Genomic DNA, 22,441 nt, shown 5'->3' on the forward strand with positions numbered 1-22,441 from the left:
CTACCCATACCATATTCTAGCCTGGAGAATTTCATGGACAGAGCAGCCTGGCAAGCCACAGTCCATGGGGTTGTATCATTTATCACCCAACATGGCCGATGTAAAAGCCATTATCTTTTTTTTTTTTAAGCTATTATCTTTATTCACAATTTTCTAGTATGCGCCTAGTCTTTCATCCTTCTTACTGGGTCTTTCTGATAATATATGTATATTCTGCCTCTGTATCTTTTGTTGTTGCCTAAATAAACATGCTCATTTTTCAAGGTCCAACACATATCCTACATCCTCTACAAGCCACTTTAAAAAAACAACTGAATTGACTGACTTCTCTTTTCTCTGCTTAATTGATGAGCACATTAAAATGTAAATTATTTATAAGCTAAAAGATCCTTTTAAAATGTTAAGAGGTACTTTTTCTGAGTACATACCATTCAATTGGTGGCACTGTTTCACTTAATCTATCCAACAACCCTATAAAGTTGGTATTAATATTCTAATTTTATAGATAAGGAAGTCAAGTAGATAAGGAAATCAAATCAAAGATACACAGGGATTAAGTAGTAAAAAAATTCTAAATTCAAGCCCAATGCCATTTGGTTCCAAATCCCATGAAAAAGAATACATTTCATGAAATATTCTAGTCCAGTGTGTCAATTCTTACTGACAAGCAAGATTAATGCACTACTCAAAATAACTAAATTTTACCTATCATCTCAAAGGAAATTATTTTTTAGGCTTTTAAATCAACAGTATTATTTATCAATTCTATAAAATACAGTTCATGAAAATTCACTGTAGGAGGTTTAGAGTATTTTTACCATCTATTATAAATAGTACATAAAAATAACAATGCCTTCATATGCATTCTATTATGTAAAATCTTTTAGAATATTAGGATAAAACAGAAATTAAGAACTCATTGTTTAATAATGTGATAGACGATATTCATGGATAATACCATGCTTTTCATTTTTGATTCCTCATGTTAATGAATAATGATTGCAAAAATACTCAAAATTAAGATAGAAATGGTTTTATAGGCCTTTTTAAATGAAATTCCATTTTATTTATTTCTAAAAGGATTTAAAGCAGCTCACAATGAAGAGTAATTATGATCTGGTAATGTATAAGACTCAAAAACAGAAATGAAATCATGTGGATCAATTTCCCCACAAAATCTCTGAATTACTTGAACGTTTTTGCCAAATTAAAAGATTCATAATGTTATAAAGTAAACAATAAAATATGACATTTCAATTATGACTAATTCAAATATTAACTAATACCAAGGATTGAATAGCACCTTTCAGGTCATTAAACTTAGGGCTCTTTGTCTCAAAATATCAGTAAAATATTATGTGCTTGTCATGACAGTGACTATTTTTGTTTATAATTCTGGAGGTCAATTTTACTCTGTTCTTCCCTGCAAGATTTGGCCCAGACCATATGGCCTTCGGAGAACATATCTAGTTCATTTTACATAAACTTGGAGGATTAAAAGTCATTTCAGACTTTCCTCCCTGATCATCTGCTTAACATGCCTTCAATATGAACAAGGAGTTTATGAGTCACTACATGAAAAGTTTCAAGATATTATCAATTTTTAAAAATTTCTACTAGGTAATGAAAAACTCATTCATCCATCCTAATATGATACACTCCTAATCATTCTAATAGAGTTACCTTTTTCACGATTATTGTACTTGATAAGTATCCATTTTTGTAGGTAACATGCCTATAATTACTTTAAAAATACAAACCCCTATGAAAAAGTCAAATAAATTAAAAATAAATAAAACACTACACTAACTTTCATTTGACACTAAGATATTAATTTATTCACTTCCTATTTCTTCTTAGATCTCAGACACAAAAGACAATAGTTGATTGACACTATTGAAGACTAAGATATTCCCTATATTTCTTTTGGAAAAGTGTACTCCAACACAATGTTATAAGCATGAACTGTTAGATTTAGACTAGATTTGGACAAAACAATTTATAAGTATTGACAAAAAAATTTCATATCAATTGATTGAATCTCTACCCTTCCCCCCAGTGTTTTTACTAAAATCAGTTTAGGATGCATATAAAGAGACTTCTGAGTTCCCTTGTTATTTCATCATAATATTCTCTGAACAGCAAATTAAGCTTTCTATTCTAATCCTTATCTTAAACCCACTTGGTAGTTTTGGGGAAATACCATAGCATTTTTCATTTCATATGTAATCAAATAATGTACTAGAGGATTAATCAATTAGCTTGTTAAAAAATTATTAGTAATTAATGTATGTACTGAAACATGCCTAAGTATATCACATTTAATAGAGAAAATTCAGAGAAGTCTTCCAAGCACAGCAGTCAACAAGTATAATTCTTTAAGCTGTTTAAAAGGTTTACTGAAAGCCATGAGGAAAAACCTCTTCATGAATCAGTTTTTCTGTCTGTTTAAACAAACCAGACTTGTCTCAACATGACTATATATAAAAAGTCACACTGATTTACCAGATGAATGTAAAAGACTTTAAATCTACAGTCTCATGAAAGTATTTTTCAATATAATAATTTGTTATGATAAAGTAAAAATAATAAAACATCCTGTTTTCCTTATGATTGTCATTATAATTTCATGTGCAAGTTCACTAACTTAACTGGCTTGATTTAACAAAGTACCAAAACTGTAAGAGCAAAATGAATTTTTTTTCTTAGCAAACAAAAGGTTGTTTTTTGTTTCTTTAACTTTTTAAAATGATGTGATAGCCATAAGAATTAATGTAGATGTTGTAAACGAAGCACATGGTTTCAAAAACTAAGATAAGAAATACCCAAGTTCAGGATGAAAACATTTTATGGCAATCTTTCTTCCTGTAGGCAGCAATTATAATATGGTCTCACAGTATTTGATTAAATTTACCTGTCTCTGTCTGGAGAATAATGGTCATCCATGACACGGTGTCTATCCATTCGGCTAATTGTATTATAATGTCCTATAGCAGAGCGTGTCCCTCGAAGTCCCTGCTCCACATTTCGACTGAAATAGCAAGATCCATTAAATATCTTAATAAACCATAATCATATATTATACTAAAAAATAAAGTTTTTTAATAAAGACAGTAGAAAAAGACAAAAGATCACTGTAATGTCAGCCTCAAGATTTTTGCTTTGTTTTAACTAATTGCACTTCTGGCTAAATCTATAAATTTCACCTGGAGATTGACAATAAAGTTAGGAGATTGCTGCTGTAACAGGTATGTGCCTGCTAAATTGCTTCAGTCCTGTCCAACTCTTTGTGACCGCATGGACTGTAGCCCTCCAGGCTCCTCTGTCCATGGGATTTTCCAAGCAAAAATATTGGAGTGGGTTGCCATTTCTTCCTCCAGGGGATCTTCCCGAGCCAGAGATGGAAGCCGGATCTCTTACCCCTCCTACATCTCCTACATCGGTAGGCAGTACCCACTAGTGCCACACAGGAAGCCATAAGAGGTCCGGCATAAAATTAAGGCAATATCAATGGGAACGAAGATAGGGATTATGAAAACTATTAATGGATGACCCCCACGTGTATGGGATAAGGCAATGGCAACTCACCCCAGTATTCTTGCCTGGAAAATCCCATGGACGGGGGAGTCTGGTGGGCTGCTGTCTACGGGGTCGCACAGAGTTGGACACGACTGAAGCGACTTAGCAGCAGCAGCAGCAGCCCAGGTGTATAGTAGTGATAATAAAATATGAAATATAGGAGGAAGTATAGATTTGTGTGGAGAAAATGAGTTCAGAATGTTGCTTATAGACAATATATTGGCCATTTTATTTTAGGGATAATAATAGTTTTTTTTTTTTTTAATCTAAACTGATATTTTTATAACCGATCACTGACTATTTTTTTAAGCTACCATTCTTGGCCTGGGCTGTTTACTAATCTTACAGGCTTCCCTTGTAGCTCAGTTGGTAAAGAGTCTGCCTGAAATGCAGGAGACCTGGGTTCAGTTCCTGGGTTGGGAAGATCCCCTGGAGGAGGGAATGGCAACCTCCTCCAGTATTCTTGCCTGGAGTATCCCATAGACAGAGGAGCCTGGCAGACTATAGTCTATGGGGTCCTAAGAGTTGGACATGACTGAGTGACTAAGCACATTCTTTTCCATGATGGAATAAACCTTCTACACAAGCTCCTGCTACTACAGGCTTTCTGTTAAGTGCAGGTGAATCTAATCTAAAATCCATGCCTATTTTCTACAGGTGTGTTCAAATATTCATTCTTTGATAAGTCAAGAATTCTTTTTTTTTAATGAGAAAGGGCTTAATTTACTAAAACTACAAATTTAAAATCTTATTCTCTCTTGCACTTTAAATTTCAGATTACAAATCTTTTTATTCTACTGATAAGTCTACCACATTTAAACAGTTACTTTTCAGAAGACTTTTTAATAATTTTAGTCCCATTTACAAACTTACCTAAATCTTCAAATGTTTTAAACTATGTTTATGAGTTTAATATATTAACTTTTCTCTTTAATTAATTGTCTAAATAAACATTTAAGTACTTAATATCCTTATAATTAAATAAGTTAAATTTATAAATATAATAAATCTTGTTCTCTTGGACAGTCTAATGCCATGTATAAAATTAAGATGACAACCTAAAATTCTAAGTCTAAATGTCTAAAACTAACTCAATTACTCATTTAAAAAAAGTGTTCTAAGATTGTCATTCTAAGGGTTCAAATTGCCTTAAACGTTGCAAGTATATAAAATGTGAAATTATGCACATATTTCCTGTTCAGAAACATTATTTCCTTGGTTCTTACTCTAGTAAGCCTTTCTATAACTTAATTGGATTGATTCAGAAACATTATTTCCATGGTTCTTACTCCAATAAGCATTTCTTTAACTTAACTGGATTGATTAGAGTTTTCCTCTAAATATAAGACCTGGAATTGTAGATTTCCAAGCAATTCTTCCCACTGCTCATGCATTTCCTTTTAGTCTTCTCATGATTGTTCTTAATTGTATTGCTCCAACAAATGTTTATTCTTTCCTATTTCTTAAAATGTCAATATCATTCATGAGTACAATTAGTTGGGTCTAACTAGATCTGCTCAATATATATATGAGACTGGAATTTGTATCTTCTTTATGACTATGAACTTATAATAAAATCATATTTAAGTCATCCAAAGTTACAAAGTAGCCCATATTTTGTATTACTCTCATTATATAGGCTATTGACTAGCACATATGTTTTTCCCTAAATAACTTTTTTCTGTAAGAACCTATCTTTATAAATTTCTAATAATATTTTAAGATAAATAGGCTTATAATATCATCCTATAAAATGTTATGCTGTCTTACCTCTGTGGAGGAGGGACACTGGGTGACCAAGATCTAGTCCTTCCTATAACATCTACTCGGTGTGGAGACCCTGATGGCGAACAGTGGTTTGATGACATTACTTGTTCTGGCACTGACAATGTTGAGCTTTGAAGATCTCGACCATTGTGTCGATAATCTAAAGGTGGAAATATTAAGATTACAGTTATCCACACACTAAGATTTTTAGTATTTTGTAATTTACTGAAAAACATAAAATGTTAGTGAAAGGCTTTAAATATAGTAAATGTAAAGCACAATGAATAAAGCACAATGCTAACATAAAATAATATTTTATAAACACAAATTGAGAAGGAATGACAAATATTCAAATATTTAGACAGCTACTATGCTCACTTTTTTACACAGTTAGTAATCTTCAAAAAGAATTAAGCTTATTCTAAAAACATTTTCATCTCTTCATTGACCAGAAGAGCTTCAAATAGTTCTCAACAACTATAAATATTTAGAATAATTAACCTGACAAAAAGTTCCTACTTTGTATAGTGCATGCATGTTCAGTTGCTTAACTCGTGTCCAACTCTTTGCAACCCCATGAACTGTAGCCCACCAGGCTCCTCTATCTATGGGATTTTCCAGGCCAGAATGGTAAAGTTGGCTCAGTTGGTAAAGAATCTGTAATGCAGGAGACCCAGGTTCAATCCCTGGTTCGGGAAGATACCCAGGAGAAGGAAATGGCAATCCACTCCAGTATTCTTGCCTGGAGAATTCATGGACAGAGGAGCCGGGCAGGCTACAGTCCATGGGACTGCAAAGAGTCGGACATGACTGTGTGACTAACTTTTACTTTCAGGCAAGAATACTGGAGTGGGTGGCCATGCCTTGCTTCAGGTGATCTTCCCAAACCAGGGATCAAACCTGAGTCTCCTGTGCCTTCTGCGTGGGCCAAGTTGGTTCTTTACCCACTGAGCAACCTGGGAAGCCCAATTTCTATAGTCTATATAGATATTTCTTTAAGAAATAAACAATATTAGAAAGCATTCTGAAAATCACTTGAAGTAAACATTTAAACTTTGATTCCAAGTATTTGAAGTTATCTCAAAAATTACACTTGATTTCAAAATAGCAACACAGAGGATATTATACAGCAGTATTTTTTTTCCCTCAATGGATTATTGAATGAATCACCATATAGCAAAAAAAGTTAATAATACTGAGACAAGAAACAATGATGTTTTATGGCGGTAAACAATAACGAGCCCAGGATAAACACTTTGTATTGTGTAGGCTTGCTAAATAATATTCTGCAATAGCAAAGATTATTCCAGAAAGTAGTAACCCAAATAATGAATGATTCCTGAAAACTTTTTTTTCAAAAGATATATTCTTTAATAAAATGGAAAAAAAATAACAATCTTTTTTTGTCATCCTGGAAGTAGAAAATAAAAGAACTGAGATATGCCCCAAATGATATCAAGACAAAGAGCTTTAATGACCTGAAGAAAAATATTTGGGTAAAAAATCTGATGTGGCTAGATATTTAATAAAGAGAAGAAGTTGAAAAGTCAATTAATAAATGAATAGAATACAAGTAGGGGAAAATGCTAACAATCTCCAAGCAAGGTATCATGAGAAATATGACTTTATTAAGATTCAATTCACAAATGATAAAACATGAAAAATATTTTTGTAGTCTTAGTGAATTAATATATTATTCACCTTAGTGCAAAAAATAAAGGCTAAAAGGATTGTATTGAGTTTTTTAAATGCAGTACACTGAAAGCAAGCAAACTGACTCATACTCTATCAAAATTTGTCCAAAAAAAATTATCAGTCACTGATGCAATTGTAGCACATCTTACGTACAACAGAACATAAATATTTTGTTCATGATAAAATTGGATATGCTTATGAAATTTGCTAGGCTAATTAACCTTTAAGCAGATGAGAATCAAACATTTTTATAATAGAGTATATTACATTTAAAAACATTTCCAAAATTTATTAAAAATAGCTACTTAGCTAAATTATTAAATCATCAGACAAATTTCTAGCCATAAGTGAGGCAACATTTTAAAACTACAATATCACAATTTCAAAATGCAGCTGTACCTGATACTTAACAACAATGTACAAAATTTTTAAAAAGTGCATTCAAATATTTGATACATGTGGCTGTTTGTGATTGTAAAAAATTTTTTCCACATTGTTAGTGAAATACAAAGAAGCTTTAGTTATACAGTAACTTCTCAAACTTAGAATGAAATCCTTATTATTTACTAATTTAAAAATAGAAAATTGGTAAGTACTTATGAGACATCTTTCAGTAAGAATATTCAATCTAACAATCCATACAGGCATTCCAGCAACTGGAATCATTCAGTTTAAACTGCCGTAAGGCTGTTTTGGGGGTGGGAGATAAACAGGATAGTTCTTTGTAACTCATATTTATCTATTTACATGTTCATTGGTAAATAATGATTATACTTCCTTCTTATTACTATAAAAGTCTTACCTGATACTACACCAATTCCATCATCACAGTCATAATCAGAGACCTCACTATCACTTATTCTCTTTGATCCTATGAAGCAAACAAGAGCAATAATTAAAATCGCTGATCATTTAAGGAAAAGAAAAATCCTCACCAACCTAAAAAGTGAATGAAAGGATTTTGAGGAGAACACTTGAGAATAAAAAACAAGAAGAAAAGTCATCATAAACTCACAAACCCTCATTTTCACATATATTTCATTATGTGAGGATATTATTTTTAAAAGTGTAAGATAAAGTTCCTAGAAGGATTAAAGTTTGAAATACTATTAAACATTAAATAATATGTTAGTGATTTCATGCTAATTGATAAAAATCTATTGAATGAAAAGCCAAGTCAAAAATAGCTCAATCAGTTTTAGATGCTTTTAGACAAATGCACTTAAATCTAGGCAAATTTCTAAATACAAACAATGTTATAGTCAAAGACATTCATGTGTCTTTTTCTAATATGCATGACTAATGAATTAAATATACCCAATTCTTTATTTTTCACGTTTATGGAGAGGAAGAATAATTTAAGATATCTTAAACATCCTTCCTTTACTATTACTTTAGTTGTTTCTCTGTTGCTTTAAGAAAGATATGAGAAATAAATCATCCACAAACTAACTTATGCATTGTGAACTGTGTTATATTTTCTAAGAAACAACCTAAGACAGAATAATAATAATTATTATAAATCAATAGTCTTGCATGTATTTTCCTTACAAATCTGTAACAAAACTTTAAAAGTTAATCATGCTATGGCAAAAATCACATTAAACTGAATTAAGGAGAGTTTGATTGACTAAATGGCTAAAGCAGATTGCCCTTGCACTTAACTATGACATATATCACATATACAAATAAAAACATTATAATTTTGTAATCTTTTCTGAGAATCTTTTACTAAACCACTTCTTTTTTTTTCTTGGTATCAGAAAATATTTAATGACAAATGAAGACAGTGTTTCTATGTCAAGAGGACTTGTTTTGTCTGTCTACTTACACAACACGTTACTCATTACATAGACGAAACTCTTAGCAGAAAATAAATGCTTTCCTGTAAGGTTTATAAAACACTGAAAGCTCATGTTGTGTAAAATAGCAATAATTAAACTGTTCAGTCACTGATGCAATTCCTTTCAAGGAATGTCTTCCAACATCTGCAACTGCCCCCTAGAAATATGCTCTCTCTATATTTTGCTTGTTTGTTGTAATCCCTGCCCTCTTGGGAGAGGAAGAGTCTTTTTTTTTTTATAGGAACGGCAGTTCTTGTTTTTCTCCTTTTAATGGTTAGGTAGAAAATACCTATCTTTTTTGGTCATGTGGTCCCACTGAAGTAACTTACCACTATTTTCCTTACAAATCCATATGTCATAACGTTTTAGACACAATTGAATCTGAGGCTCTTATTGTTGCTCTGTCGCTAAGACATGTCCGATTCTTTTGTGACCCCATGGACTGTAGCCCGCTAGGCTCCTCTTTCCATGGGACTTCCCAGGCAAGAACACTGGAGTGGGTTGCCATGTCCTTCTACAGAGGGTCTTATAGCACTGGGTAATATGGAAACCACAGTTATCTGACAACATCTCAACAGAATGGTCACAAAAGGAGTTATAGAATCAAGACAGACATTGTAAATAAACTTATGAGAAAGGAAGGATAACACAGATGAGGCTATGGAGGAGAGAGTTAAGAATTGCTCAGCTGATAGTAAGATTTCACCTTGTAAATGATCAAGGAAAAAGCAATGATTATTTTAATGCTACTGGTTCAGCATAGAGCATAAAGATTACATGATTTTTGTCTTGGTCAAGGATCAGATCTGCCTCTGATGTAAGATAAGAATGACACCAACATAAGAATGAAGCTCATTTTATTAGCCTTTGTGTGTTGTCCTGTGTGTGTGCGACAGTGGGGGTAGGAGTCGGAGGTAGGGCATACACGTGGCTTGTAAATGCTACTTCCTTTCAACTCTTGATCACTTTCCTGAAGGAAGTCTTGATTTATTTTGATATTAGTCCTACAGAAGTTAAATATATTGCAGTTATGTTCTCTCTATGTGGATCTTGTCTTTTCATATTCTGATGAATTCAAGTACTTAAGTTTAATGGCACTGAATATATCAATCTTTTCTCCTAAAACTGTTTTCAGGGTCTCCTTTAAGAAATTTTCTGAGCTTATATACAAGTACAGAGATACTCTTATTTCCTTCTGAAAGTTTAAAAATGTTGCTTTGTGCATTTATATCCTTGTCCATCTTGAAATGAGTTTGTGAATGACAGGAGATATGGATGCAAATTCACTTTTTCAATATGGATAACACATATCTCAGCATTGTTTATTTAATCATCCTCTTTCCACAATGATCTGAAATGTTACTTCTTCTGTTATAAATAAATGTATTCTATCTGCTAGGACTTGTTTGGTTCTCTACTTGTTTTCCTTGTACAAGCTGATTATCTATAAACCAATAACTCACTGTCTTTGTTATTACAATGTTATATATTGAAATGCAAATAATTCTTCTAATTATTCATATCTTTGATCTTTCTCCTTCACTCTTTGCTCTTCCATTTAAATTTTAGATTCAGGTTATCAAACTGCACAACAAACATTCTATTGGGATTTTGACTTGATAAATACATTGAAACATCAATCAGGGAGAAATGACACATTTTACAGCATTGTTTTACAAGCTATGAATATGGCATTCTCTTCATTCAAGCTGCCTTTAGGATCTCTCTGAAATTTTTTAACTTTGGTCATTCAAATTTTCCTTTTTTGTTGGATTTATCCTTTGTATCTTATCATTTCTATTGATTTTAGAAGTACTGTTAAAATGATGTTTTCTAACCTAATTGCTCATAAACAGAAATGCAGTTTTATTGTAAAAGAATGATAATCAGCCAACTCGTTCAAGTCTCTTTTTTCCTTGTAGTACTAGCGCACTAACCACGCGTGCATGCTCAGCGGCTGAGTCATGTCCGACTCTGTGACCACATGGACTGTAGCCCACCAGGCTCCTCTGTCCATGAGGTTTTTCCAGCAAGAATACTGGAGTAGGTTGCCATTTCCTCCTCCAGGGGATCTTTCCAACCCATGGGTCGAACACACATCTCCTGCATGGGCAGGCAGATTCTTTACCACTGAGCCACCTCAGATATCCCTCCCCCCTTATTTTTAATGGTTTTGTTAGTATTTTCTTATGGAGACAATCTTTCTTTCCAGTCCTAAAGCCTTTTCCCTTTTTCTTGTCTTTCTATGCTAGTAAGTTCAATACTGGAAAGAAAAAGAACTTTTACATTTCTTTCTAATTCTGATTTTAAATAGAATTTTTCTAATATTTCTCCATTAAAAGTGATATCTGCTGAATTTACATCCTATCAGATTGAGGAAAATCTTGTAAGTTCAGTGATATTTCATAAACGATTTTCAATTTTTATTTACAATTGATTCTGGCCCATTTCCTTCCTTGTACTAACCTTTCAGCTTAAAATCAAAGTTACACTAGCCCAACTAAATATAGAAAACTAGTCCTATTTTAATCTCTGGGAGATTAATCTGTAGATTAAAAAATTCTCTTCTTTGAAATTTTGATAGAACTTATCTATAAAATTACCATTCCTTTGTGGGAATATTTTAAATTACTAATTCCATTTTGTAGTAGATGTAGAATGATGTATTAATTCAAGGTGTAGTAAATCATATATTTTAAAAGAATTTCTTCACTTTAAGTTTTCAAACTGTTTGCTACAACATTTCTAATTTTATTTTTTAATGTATTTTCTGATATATCAATCATATTATCATTTGAATACTAACTGTACCTTCTTTTTAATCTGCCATAAATTTCATCAGAGGTTTATTTTGTAATTCACTTAAAGAATTAAATTTTGGGCTTCATAATCCTAACTAGAAATTTGTTTCTTGTTTTATTGATTTTTGCTCTTACTTTAAGGCCTTCTTTCCTTGGATTTTTATGACAGAGGACAAGATGGTTGGATGGCATCACTGACTTGATGAACATGAGTTTGAGCAAGCTCCAGAAGTTGGTGATGGACAGGGAAGCCTGATGTGCTGCAGTCCATGTAGAGGCAGAGTCGGACAAGACTGAGCAACTGAACTGAACTGATTCTTTTTCCTAAAAAACTGGATGAGTACATTATAATTATCAAGCTTTGAACACTTTGTTAATGTAAGCATTCCCCTGAGTACTTCTTTGCATCACACAAATATTTGTATGTAAATATGCATTAAATTTTCTTCATGGGTCTAGAAGATATTTCCGTATTAGATTAAATTTAAGACACTATTGACTGATTTATCCATGGCAGATGCAGATATAACAGATTTTGAAAAAAATGTTCTTTATAGTATGTGTCTATTTTTAAAATTTATCAAGGGTATGGGTATAATATATCTCTTTCTTTAAAAATTGACATAGTTGATTAGCCTAAATCATATCAATTCTTTGAAATCTGTCAAAAAATGAATTATTGAATAGTATATTAATAATTCTTTAAAATGTTTCTTGTATATAAGAGAGGAATATGAATTTGTTAAATGTTAGGTTCAGAGTTCTTTAACCATGAGATAAATTTGTTAATTCCGTGGTTTATTTTGTATTGTCCCTAAATTTTTGTTTCCTTGACCAATAAATGGTTGAGAGAGAATTATACTGCACTTTCTTTTAATGGTTGTAAATTTGTTGATTTTTCTCTCTAGCTCTAATTAATGGTTACTGAAGCTGTTTCTTTTATATATGCAAGTTTTAATTATTTTAATAGACATAAATAATCATTTAAAAAAGTTTAACCTCCATTATGACAAAATGTCTCAGGAAACTAGTAAGAAGGAAACTTCTTGAAACTGATAAGAGGTGTTTACAAAAAACCTGCAGCTAACATAACCCTTAATTATTAAATACAGAACGCATTCCCCCTACAAGAAAGAACAAGCCAGTGATGTCCACTACAATCCCCTTCGATTCAATATTGTACTAGTAAAATACAAGGGAAATAAATGAAAGGCATACAGACTAGAAAGCAAGATGTAACATGATCATGTAAATTAAAAATCTTAAGGAAACTATAAAAAAGTTATTAAGACTGATTAATCAATGAATTTAGCAAAACTCTAGGATACATAGTCAACATACAAAAATGAACAATGAAAAATTAGAAACTTGTTTTCAAAACCACTATCATTTACAAAAATATCCAAACACATGAAATATTTAGGAATACATTTAACATGAAATGTATAAAGCACGTATGGCCCACACCACAGCACACGGCTGAATTAGTTTCATATTGCTGCTGTAACACAGTACCGAACACTGTGAAGTTCCAAACAACAGAAATTTATTGTCTCACAGTTCTGGAGGGTAGAAGTCCAAAATCAGGGTGTCAGCAGGGCCATGCTTATTCTGATGTGCTCAGTCTCTTCCTAGGGAGGAATACTTCCTGTTTCTTCTGGCTTCTCGTGTTCTCCCAAGCTTTGGCGTTCTTTCACTTGTAGCTCCATCACTCCAGTCACACGGTCATTTTCTCCCTGAATGTCTTCAGATTGTCTTCCTCTGTGCATGTCTGTCTCCATGTCCAAATTTCCCCTTTTTATAGGGTCACCAACTGTATTTGATTAGGGTTTGCCCTTGTGGCCTCAGGAAAACTTGATTACCTCTGTAAAGACTCTATTTCCCCATAAAGTCACAGCTGAAGGTACTGGTTAGGACTTTTAAGAACATATTTGGGGAACACAATTCAGCTCAGAACAACTGCTAAAAATTAAAGAAAATTTAAATAAATGGAGAGATTTTTCTGCAAAGTTGGAAACCAGGAGTTGTCAGAGTAACATTCTAAGCGGGCTAAAAGAAAACAAAAATCATTCTCGAATTTTATATAAAGCGAATCTTTCCACCAGGAATGAATAAACAAAAATACATGCAGAGAATCAAAGCCTGTTTCCAGTTCTTCATTGAAAGAACTTCTTAAAACATGTGTACCTAAAAATAGAGAAATTAATCCCAGAAGAAAGGGATGAAAAAAAGGAGAGCAGAGAGAGTTTTAAAAAATAGAAATAAACTCTGAATTAACAAAATGTCAGTAATTATAATAATTTCTAATGTAGAAGCAGAGGTAAAATCCTGGCAGTAATGTTTTAAATGGTAGGAGTGTGGCTGTGAATCAGATTGATTTTTAAAGTTTTGATTTGGTTAGGAAAAAAGGTAGCAATGTTAGTATTACTTTGTTAAGGGCCCATGTTAGGATTTCAATAGTAATACTAAAAGAATAAAGATTAAAAATAAAAAAGCAAAGTGCACAGAATATGTTAGAAAAAATAATTACCTATATATGTATTTGTTTGTGTATGCATAGAACATCTCTGCAAAAATACAGATACTGGTAACAATGGTTCATTCAGGAAAAGAGAACTAGATGTTTGAAAAAATAAGGGCAATAGATTTTTTTTTTACTATACACACTTTTGAATTTATACCCTATGAATATATTAATTAAAATCAGTAAAAAAAAAAACATGTAAAATAGCAAAATTTTACATGTTTAATCTGTAGATGAAAAGCATTTATGTTCTCTATTTGTTGAGAATATGTTCTATTAATTCAAGTTGGTTAACTGTGTAGTTCAAATTTCTGGGAGGTTGTTACTATAACTTTGTTTTTTTAACTTCTCATTTCAATTTTTTCTGATTTTTATAATAGGTGTGACAACCAAGTCAGCTCCTTAGGCTCCTACGGCTTCTTTGGCTCCTTTGGCTTCTGCCACTTCCTGAAGGCCTGTGTCAAGCTCAGTTGCACACAAAAGACACCGGCTTCTTCAGTCACCCACAAGATCATCGTTAGAGACAGACACTGCTTCTAATTGTCCTCATAGGTTCTAGTTTTCTTTGATTAACCTGGTTTTCATGCATGCTTTCTTTCCAACCTGACCTATGACCAACCATAAACTTTGGGACCCCCTACTGGGTGAACTTCTCTACTTTTCCCTAGCTCCACTTTGTGGCCTCTGGCAAATGATTCTACTCAGATTCTTCAATTTTATGATTTGCAAATACTTCATTATCTTAACAGTATCCTTTAAAGAAAAAAGACAAAACCTTTTTTTACTTTGAGGAAATCCAATTCATTAGTTTCTTACTTAATGGAACACAATTTTGGGGGGTCCTAAGATATCTCTGACTAACCAAAGGTGACAAAGGTTCTTCCTAGGAGTTTTATACTTTTAAGGTTTGTGTGTGTGTGTATGCTCAGTCATGTCTGACTCCTTTTGACCCCATAGACTGTAGCCCACCAGGCTCCTCTGTCCATGGAATTTTCCAGGCAAGAATACTGGAGTGAGTCACCATTTTCTTCTCCAGGGAATCTTCGTGACCCAGGGATCCTGCATTGGCAAGCAGATTCTTTACCACTGCACCACCTGGGAGTTCCATAATTCTAAGGTTTACGTTGATCTATTCTGAGTAAACCTTATAATGGTGTGAAACGTGGATAGGGGTTCATTTTTAAAATCACCTGACCTTTTGTACCTGGCACTTGATTTAGCATAATTGTTTTATAAATTCAACCACATTGTTACATGTATTAGTACTTTTCCCCTGTTATTTATAGTAATCTGCTGTATGAATACTACTTTTTGTCCATTATGAATAATGCTATACACTCATGTACAAGTCTTTGAGTGGATATTCATTTTCATGTCACCTGCCTGTCAGTGAGTTGCTAGGTTATATGGTAAATTTATTTTTTTTTTAATAAACCATCAAACTCTTTTCCAAAGAACTATACCATTTCATATTTCTAGCGGTAAATACATTAGGGTTTCAACTTCTCAATATCCTTGCCAAATTTGTTATTATTCTTCTTTTGTATTTTACTGATTCTAGTTGGTATGAATTTATAATTTCATGTGGTTAAAAACTATATTTCACTAGCAAATAATGATTTGGGGCATCTTTTCATGTGCTTATTTGTCATCTGTACATCTTCTTCCATGAAAACACAATACATATTTTTTTGCCCACTTTTTGATTGCATTATTTGTCTTGTTATTGAATTTTAAGTTTTGTTTATATATTGTGGGTGCAAGTTCTTTGTCAGACATATGATTTGCAAGTGTTTTCTCCAAAATACTTCGGAGTGGCTCACCTTTTTTACCTTCTTAATGGTGTCTTGAAACAAAACATTTTAAAATTTTATGAAGTCAAATTTATTTCTCATTCTTTTATTGATTTTGTTTTTGGTATTGTATTAAAGACATCTCTGCCTAGTCTAAGGTAATATAGATCTCTCCTATGTTTTTTATTAAGAGTTTTATAGTCTTAGCTTATAGTCAGGTCTTTGATACATTTTTAAGTTGATTTTTGTGGATGGTGTGAGATAAGTTCTAAAATAATCTTTTAACATATGGATATTTGATTGTTCCTGCACTGTTAGTTATAAAGATAATACTTTTCTCACTGGGCTTCCTTTGCACTCTGTTGAAAATCAGTTGACCATAAATATAAGGGCTTATTTTTAAATTCTAAATTAGATCACATTTATTTGTAGTTTATCATTGGGCCAGCACCATACTATTATTATTACTGAAGCTTTATATAAGATTTCCAAATTTATATTTGTTTTGGCTGTTCAGGATCTTTTGAGTGTCTATATAAATTTTAAGATCATTATACAGAGTGAAGTAAGCCAGAAAGAAAAACACCAATACAGTATACTAATGCATATATATGGAATTTAGAAAGATGGTAACAATAGCCCTGTATACGAGATAGCAAAAGAGACACTGATGTATAGAACAGTCTTTTGGAGTCTGTGGGAGAGGGAGAGGGTGGGATGATTTGGGAGAATGGCATTGAAATGTGTATAATATCATATATGAAACGAGTCGCCAGTCCAGCTTCGATGTACGATACTGGATGCTTGGGGCTGGTGCACCAGGAGGACCCAGAGGGATGGTATGGGGAGGGAGGAGGGAGGAGGGTTCAGGATGGGGAACACATGTATACCTGTGGCAGATTCATTTTGATATATGGCAAAACCAATATAATTTTGTAAAGTTAAATAAAATAAAATTTAAAAAAATTTATTCCTAAGGGAAAAAAAAAATCAGCTTGCTAATTTAAGCAAAAAATGTCCTGCTTAGATTTTGATATGGGTTACATTGAATCTAAAACTCAAACTCAGGAAAACTGCCATCTTAATAATATTGAGTCTTAGAATCCATGAATGTGAAATATCTCTCAATTTATGTAAATTATCCATTAATTTTTCAACAATTTCTGTGACTTCTTTAGTATGCAAGTTTGCACTTATTTTTGAAATATATTCACAAGTATTTTAATTTATTTATTTTAAAATGAATAAAAATATGCTAAATTTCCTTTACAAAATGTTAATGGCTAGTATAAAAGATACAATTGAGTTAAGATATTGTCCAATTATCTAGGAACCTTGCTGACATTGTTTATTAGCTTCCGTAGCTTTCTATGGATTCTTTACAATTTTCTATATACAGCATCATGTTGTTTGTGAATAAAAACAATTTCACTTCTTCCATCCCATTTTGAATGTCTTTTATTTATTTTTCTTGCTTCACTACTTTAACTAGAGTCTCCAGTCCATTGCTGAATAGAAATGCTAAGAGGAGACATCCTTGCTTTGTTAGGGGAAAAGCATTCAGTCTTTTTCAATTAAAAATGGTGTCAGCTATAAGTTTTTGTAGGTTCACTATATCAAATTGAGGAAGTTCTCCTCTATTCCAACTTCACTGATAGCTTTTTTCATGAGTGGGTGTTGGATTTTGTCATAGCTACTTCATCTTTTCATAAGATTATATGCTTTTTGTCCTTTTTTCTATTAATATGGTGAATTGATTTTTAGTTAGTAAACCAACTTTGCATTACTAGGATAAATCCTTCTCAGTTATAGTGTATAACATTGCTGGATTTGATTTACTAATATTTTGTTGAGGATTTCTTGTTACGTTCATGGATCTTGACTTCTAGATTTTCTGTGACATATTTGTCTGACTTTGGTATCAGGATAATATTGACCGAATGGAATTAATTGGAAAATAATTCCTTTTTTATTTTTCTCAAAGGGTTTGAGTCGTATTGGTATTTATTTTTACATGAACCATAGAATTCATCATGTTTATCACTGGTAAAGTCACGAAGCCTAGGCTTTTATTTGTGGGGAAATCTTCATTACTGATTCAACTTCTTTATATGTTATACATTTATTCATATTTTTAAATCTGTTTCTGTAATTTATGAATCTACAAATTTTCCCATTTCATCTAGGTTGTTTAATTTCATAGCATAAAAGTGTTCATTATATTCCTATGTGATTCCCCAGAGTATTCCCTTTAAATTCGGTTAAATTAGTAGTGATTTCGAAAGCATTTCAGTAATCTGTGTCATTTTTCTTGGTCAATTTTGTTGAGCTATTCAAAAACAATAGTTAATTCCTTTTTTGTTTTTTAAAAATTAATCTAGTCTAACAGTCTCTATAAATTTTCTCTAAGTAACGTGAAGCTTTATTATTACATGTTTAAATGTTGAGAATTGGTATTATCTCTTGATCAGTTTACCCTTTTATTATTATAAAATAAACATTATCCCTGGTAATATATTTGCTCTAAAATCTAATTTGTCTAATATAATATAGGTAATTCATATTTGTTTTAATTTATATTAGCATGCTATATCTTTCCTATCCTTTTCACTAAAACTCCTTGTGTTTTATATTTATAATGGGTTTCTTGTAGGCAGCATATGGCTGGGTATTAAAATCCAATCTCTGCCTTTTTATTGGGGTATTTTTACTATTTACACTTAATGTGATCATTGACTTTATTGGCTTATATTATCAACTTACTATTTATTTTCTATTTGTCCCTTTGTTCCATTTTCCTTTTTTTTCTGTATTCTTCTGGATGAAATGGTTAATTTTCTGGCTTCATTTTTCTCTTCTATCCCGGCTTATTAGCACTTACACTTTATTTTGTGGTTTGAGAGCTTACAGTACACATATTTAACTTATTACAATCTACATTCAATACATACACTCAGTAATCCATAAAAACACTACAGTCATACACTTCTATTGCTCCTCTTTTTACCTTTCTGCTGCTATTGTCATGTATTTCGTATGTACTGGAGAAGGCAATGGCAACCCACTCCGGTATTCTTGTTTGGAAAATCCCATGGATGGAGGAGGCTGGTAGGCTGCAGTCCATGGGGTCGCTAAGAGTCGGACACGACTGAGCGACTTCACTTTCACTTTTCACTTTCATTCATTTGAGAAGGAAATGGCATTCCCACTCAAGTGTTCTTGCCTAGAGAATCCCAGGGATGGAGGAGCCTGGTGGGCTGCCGTCTATGGGGTCGCACAGAGTCGGACACGACTGAAGCAACTTAGCAGCAGCAAACCCTATACTGTATTGCTATTTGTTTGAATAGTCAATTAAACATATTTAAACAAGAAAAAAATCTTATATATTTATCCATGAAGTTACCATTTCTGATATTCCTCTTTCTTTTATATACATTCATATTCTGTATCTCTGTCTGGTATCATTCTTCTTCTTTTTGATTGTAGAAGGATTAAAGGGCTTTCTTTAACATTTGTTATGGTACAAGTCTTCTGGTGATGAGCTCTTTCAGCAGTTGTGCATTTGAAAAGATTTTATTTTGCTTTCAGTTTTGTAGGAAATATGAATGGGCATGCATTCTAGATTGATATTTTTTCTTTGAGTATTCACACTGTTTCCTATGAAAAATCTGCAGTCATCCTTACCTTTAGTTCTCAGTTATGTGTTGAGTTTATTTTCTCTCAATGCTATAAGATTTTCTATTTGTGATTAGTTTTAAAGAACATAATTTTAAGGTGCCTTGGTATATTATTTATGTTTCTTGTGCTTGGAGTTCAGTGACATTCCTGGATATGTTGGATTATGGGTTTCCATCAAATTGGGCAATTGATCAGCCATTATTTCTTCAAATATCTTTGTGCTTCCCCATCTCCTCTCCTGTAGGGACTTAGGGACTTAAATTATCTGTGTATTAGATAGCTTCAAAGGTCCATATTGTCAAAACTATGGCGTTTCCAGTAGTCATGTACAGATGTGAGAGCTGGACCATAAAGAAGGCTGAGTGCCGAAGAATTGATGCTTTTGAACTGTGGAGCTGGGGAAGACTCTTTAGAGTCCCTTGGACTGCAAGGAGATCCAGCCAGTCCATCCTAAAGGAAATCAGTCCTGAATAGTCATTGGAAGAACTGATGCTGAAGCTGAAACTCCAATACTTTGGCCATCTGATGTGAAGAACGGACTCATTTGAAAAGACCTTGATGCTGGTAAAGACCTTGATGCTCGTAAAGACTGAAGGCAGGAGGAAAAGGGGATGACAGAGGATGAGATGGTCGGATGGCATCACTGATTCGATGGATATGAGTTTGAGTAAGCTCTAGGAGTTGGTGATGGACAGGGAAGCTTGGTGTGCTGCAGTTCATGGGGTTGCAAAGAGTCGGACACAACTGAGCGACTGAACTGAATTGTTATAGCTCTTATTTAATTTTGGTTCATTTATGTCCTTTTAATGATTCTTTTTTCCTTTTCTACATGCCTGGTAATTTTTAACTGGATGCCAGCCACTGTGAATTTTACATTGTGTGTTGGATGCTTTTATATTCCTTTAAATATTCTTAAGCTTTCTTCTACATGGAGTTTTCATAGAAACACTTCGTTCCTTTCAGTTTGTGCTTTAAAAAATTTTTTAATGTTATACCATGTTCTATGGCTAACTATTCTTCACTACTGAGGTCAGACATTTCTGCATACTCAACACAATGTCCTGTGAAACTTGATGTTTCCAGACTTACTGGGAAAAAAAAAAAGACCCTATTCTCAGGTATTGTTACCTCTAGTCATTTTGGGTGGTTCTTTCCCCAGCATTGGGTAGATTCCTCCATTCATTCATTCATCAAACTCGTCTGAACACTTGAGAGGGATCTTCTGTGGATCTTTGCGTTACCTTTCTGCATAGTTCTCTCCTTTCCAGTAGTCTCTCTCCCTGAATTCAGCTCCATCGCCCTAACTCAGGGAATCTGTAGGTTCCATCTGGGCTCCTCACCCTATGGTGTGTGCAGGAAATTCTCTTAAACAGAATCAGGCAAGGGCAATTATAGGGTTCAGCTCATCTGAGTTCTCTCAGTAGTTCTTAGGGTTCTCTTAGCAGTAGCCTGATGCCCAGTGTCAAACAGTTTTTTCTTGTACTCGTTCATTTTTGTTGTTTTAAGGTGGGAAAAAGTACAGCCCCTTTTACTCGATTCTGGTTGTAAACAGTAAGTCCTTCTTCGTTTACCTCGTTTTCATTTAGGGACTGAAAATTCAGTTCACTATTCCTGTGGTTTTAAATAACTTTTTTTCTAATCTTACTTAAGAAGTTAATTTTTTAAACATACAAGTTCATTAGACTAAATTTAAAATGTTAACCTTATTAAAGTTGTTAAAAACCAAGAAAAGCTCAGTAATCAGTTAAAAAACTTACCATTAGTTTAAATAGCTTGGTATACACTCTGTGCATGTATGAATTTAAAAGTCATAAAAACCTAAATCTATTAAGTTTTCCTTAAAAGATATGAAAAAATGGCTAAAATGATGGAAACTACAGCAAACATTGCAGTTTTAATTATATTTTAATTTAACATACTTAGAACATTTAACACTATTCCTTCATAAATCAAAAATATAGCAAATTGCATCCGTATATATTCAAAAGTTCTGAAATAGTGCACAGGATAACACAATAATACACTAAAACATACTTCATTGATGAAATAATACCATACTAAATGAGACAAGAGCAGACACACTAAAATCACAAATCACTACATTTCAACAAAAGGTTTTTAATACCAAATAATAAAGATGTCAACATGGGAGATACTGGAAAAGCTCTATAGGTAGAAAAAGAAAGCTAGTGACATTTTGTTTAGTAATTTTACATATGCACAATAGCCAGACAAAGCACAAAACAACAAACCAATTAAACTGTGCATATGAATTCATGCATTAAACACTGTGCATGCTAAAATTTACCTGAATTATATGAACATAAGGCTTTATCTGGAAAAAAATTAAAATGTCAAAATAAATTTAAAATTCTTTATATGCAAAAGGGATATTAAAATCTAATTTCTGCTTCACACTACAGACTATCATTTAACATTTTCATTAAAAAATTTAAAGGCCATACTAATCAGAATAAAATAATGAAGGAAGACACATCATATCTAAATTAGTAAAAATTTGAATTATAAATTTTAGTAGGAACTTTGAACACATGAAACTATTAGAGGCTAAGAGAGAAGCACAAATTAGAGAAGGTACATAAAATAAAAAAATTAATAATAGGCCTGCTCTGCATACTAATGATTATCAATTCTATTTTATATTATATGGCCATATAACATACCATTAAATGTAAGACATAACTGTTACATACAGAAATTTGGCACACAAGAAGAACTAATAAACTTAAATTGAAGAGA

At 32.6% G+C, this 22,441-nt stretch overlaps 1 protein-coding gene across 6 annotated transcripts in view; it reads right to left on the reverse strand.

Moving 5' to 3' along the window:
* Positions 1-22,441, reverse strand: part of RIMS2 (regulating synaptic membrane exocytosis 2) — a 611,677-nt gene that overhangs the window by 236,739 nt on the left and 352,497 nt on the right. For all 6 annotated transcript variants that reach the window (XM_055546480.1, XM_055546481.1, XM_055546482.1 and 3 more), the window contains 3 exons: positions 7,844-7,912; positions 5,350-5,506; positions 2,915-3,031 (listed from right to left, as the gene is read on the reverse strand). In XM_055546480.1, coding sequence (XP_055402455.1) covers positions 2,915-3,031; positions 5,350-5,506; positions 7,844-7,912 — 343 coding nt within the window. The remainder of the gene's footprint in view (positions 1-2,914; positions 3,032-5,349; positions 5,507-7,843; positions 7,913-22,441) is intronic.

Source organism: Bubalus kerabau, chromosome 14, assembly GCF_029407905.1.
Source record: "Bubalus kerabau isolate K-KA32 ecotype Philippines breed swamp buffalo chromosome 14, PCC_UOA_SB_1v2, whole genome shotgun sequence".
Lineage (NCBI taxonomy): Eukaryota > Metazoa > Chordata > Mammalia > Artiodactyla > Bovidae > Bubalus > Bubalus kerabau.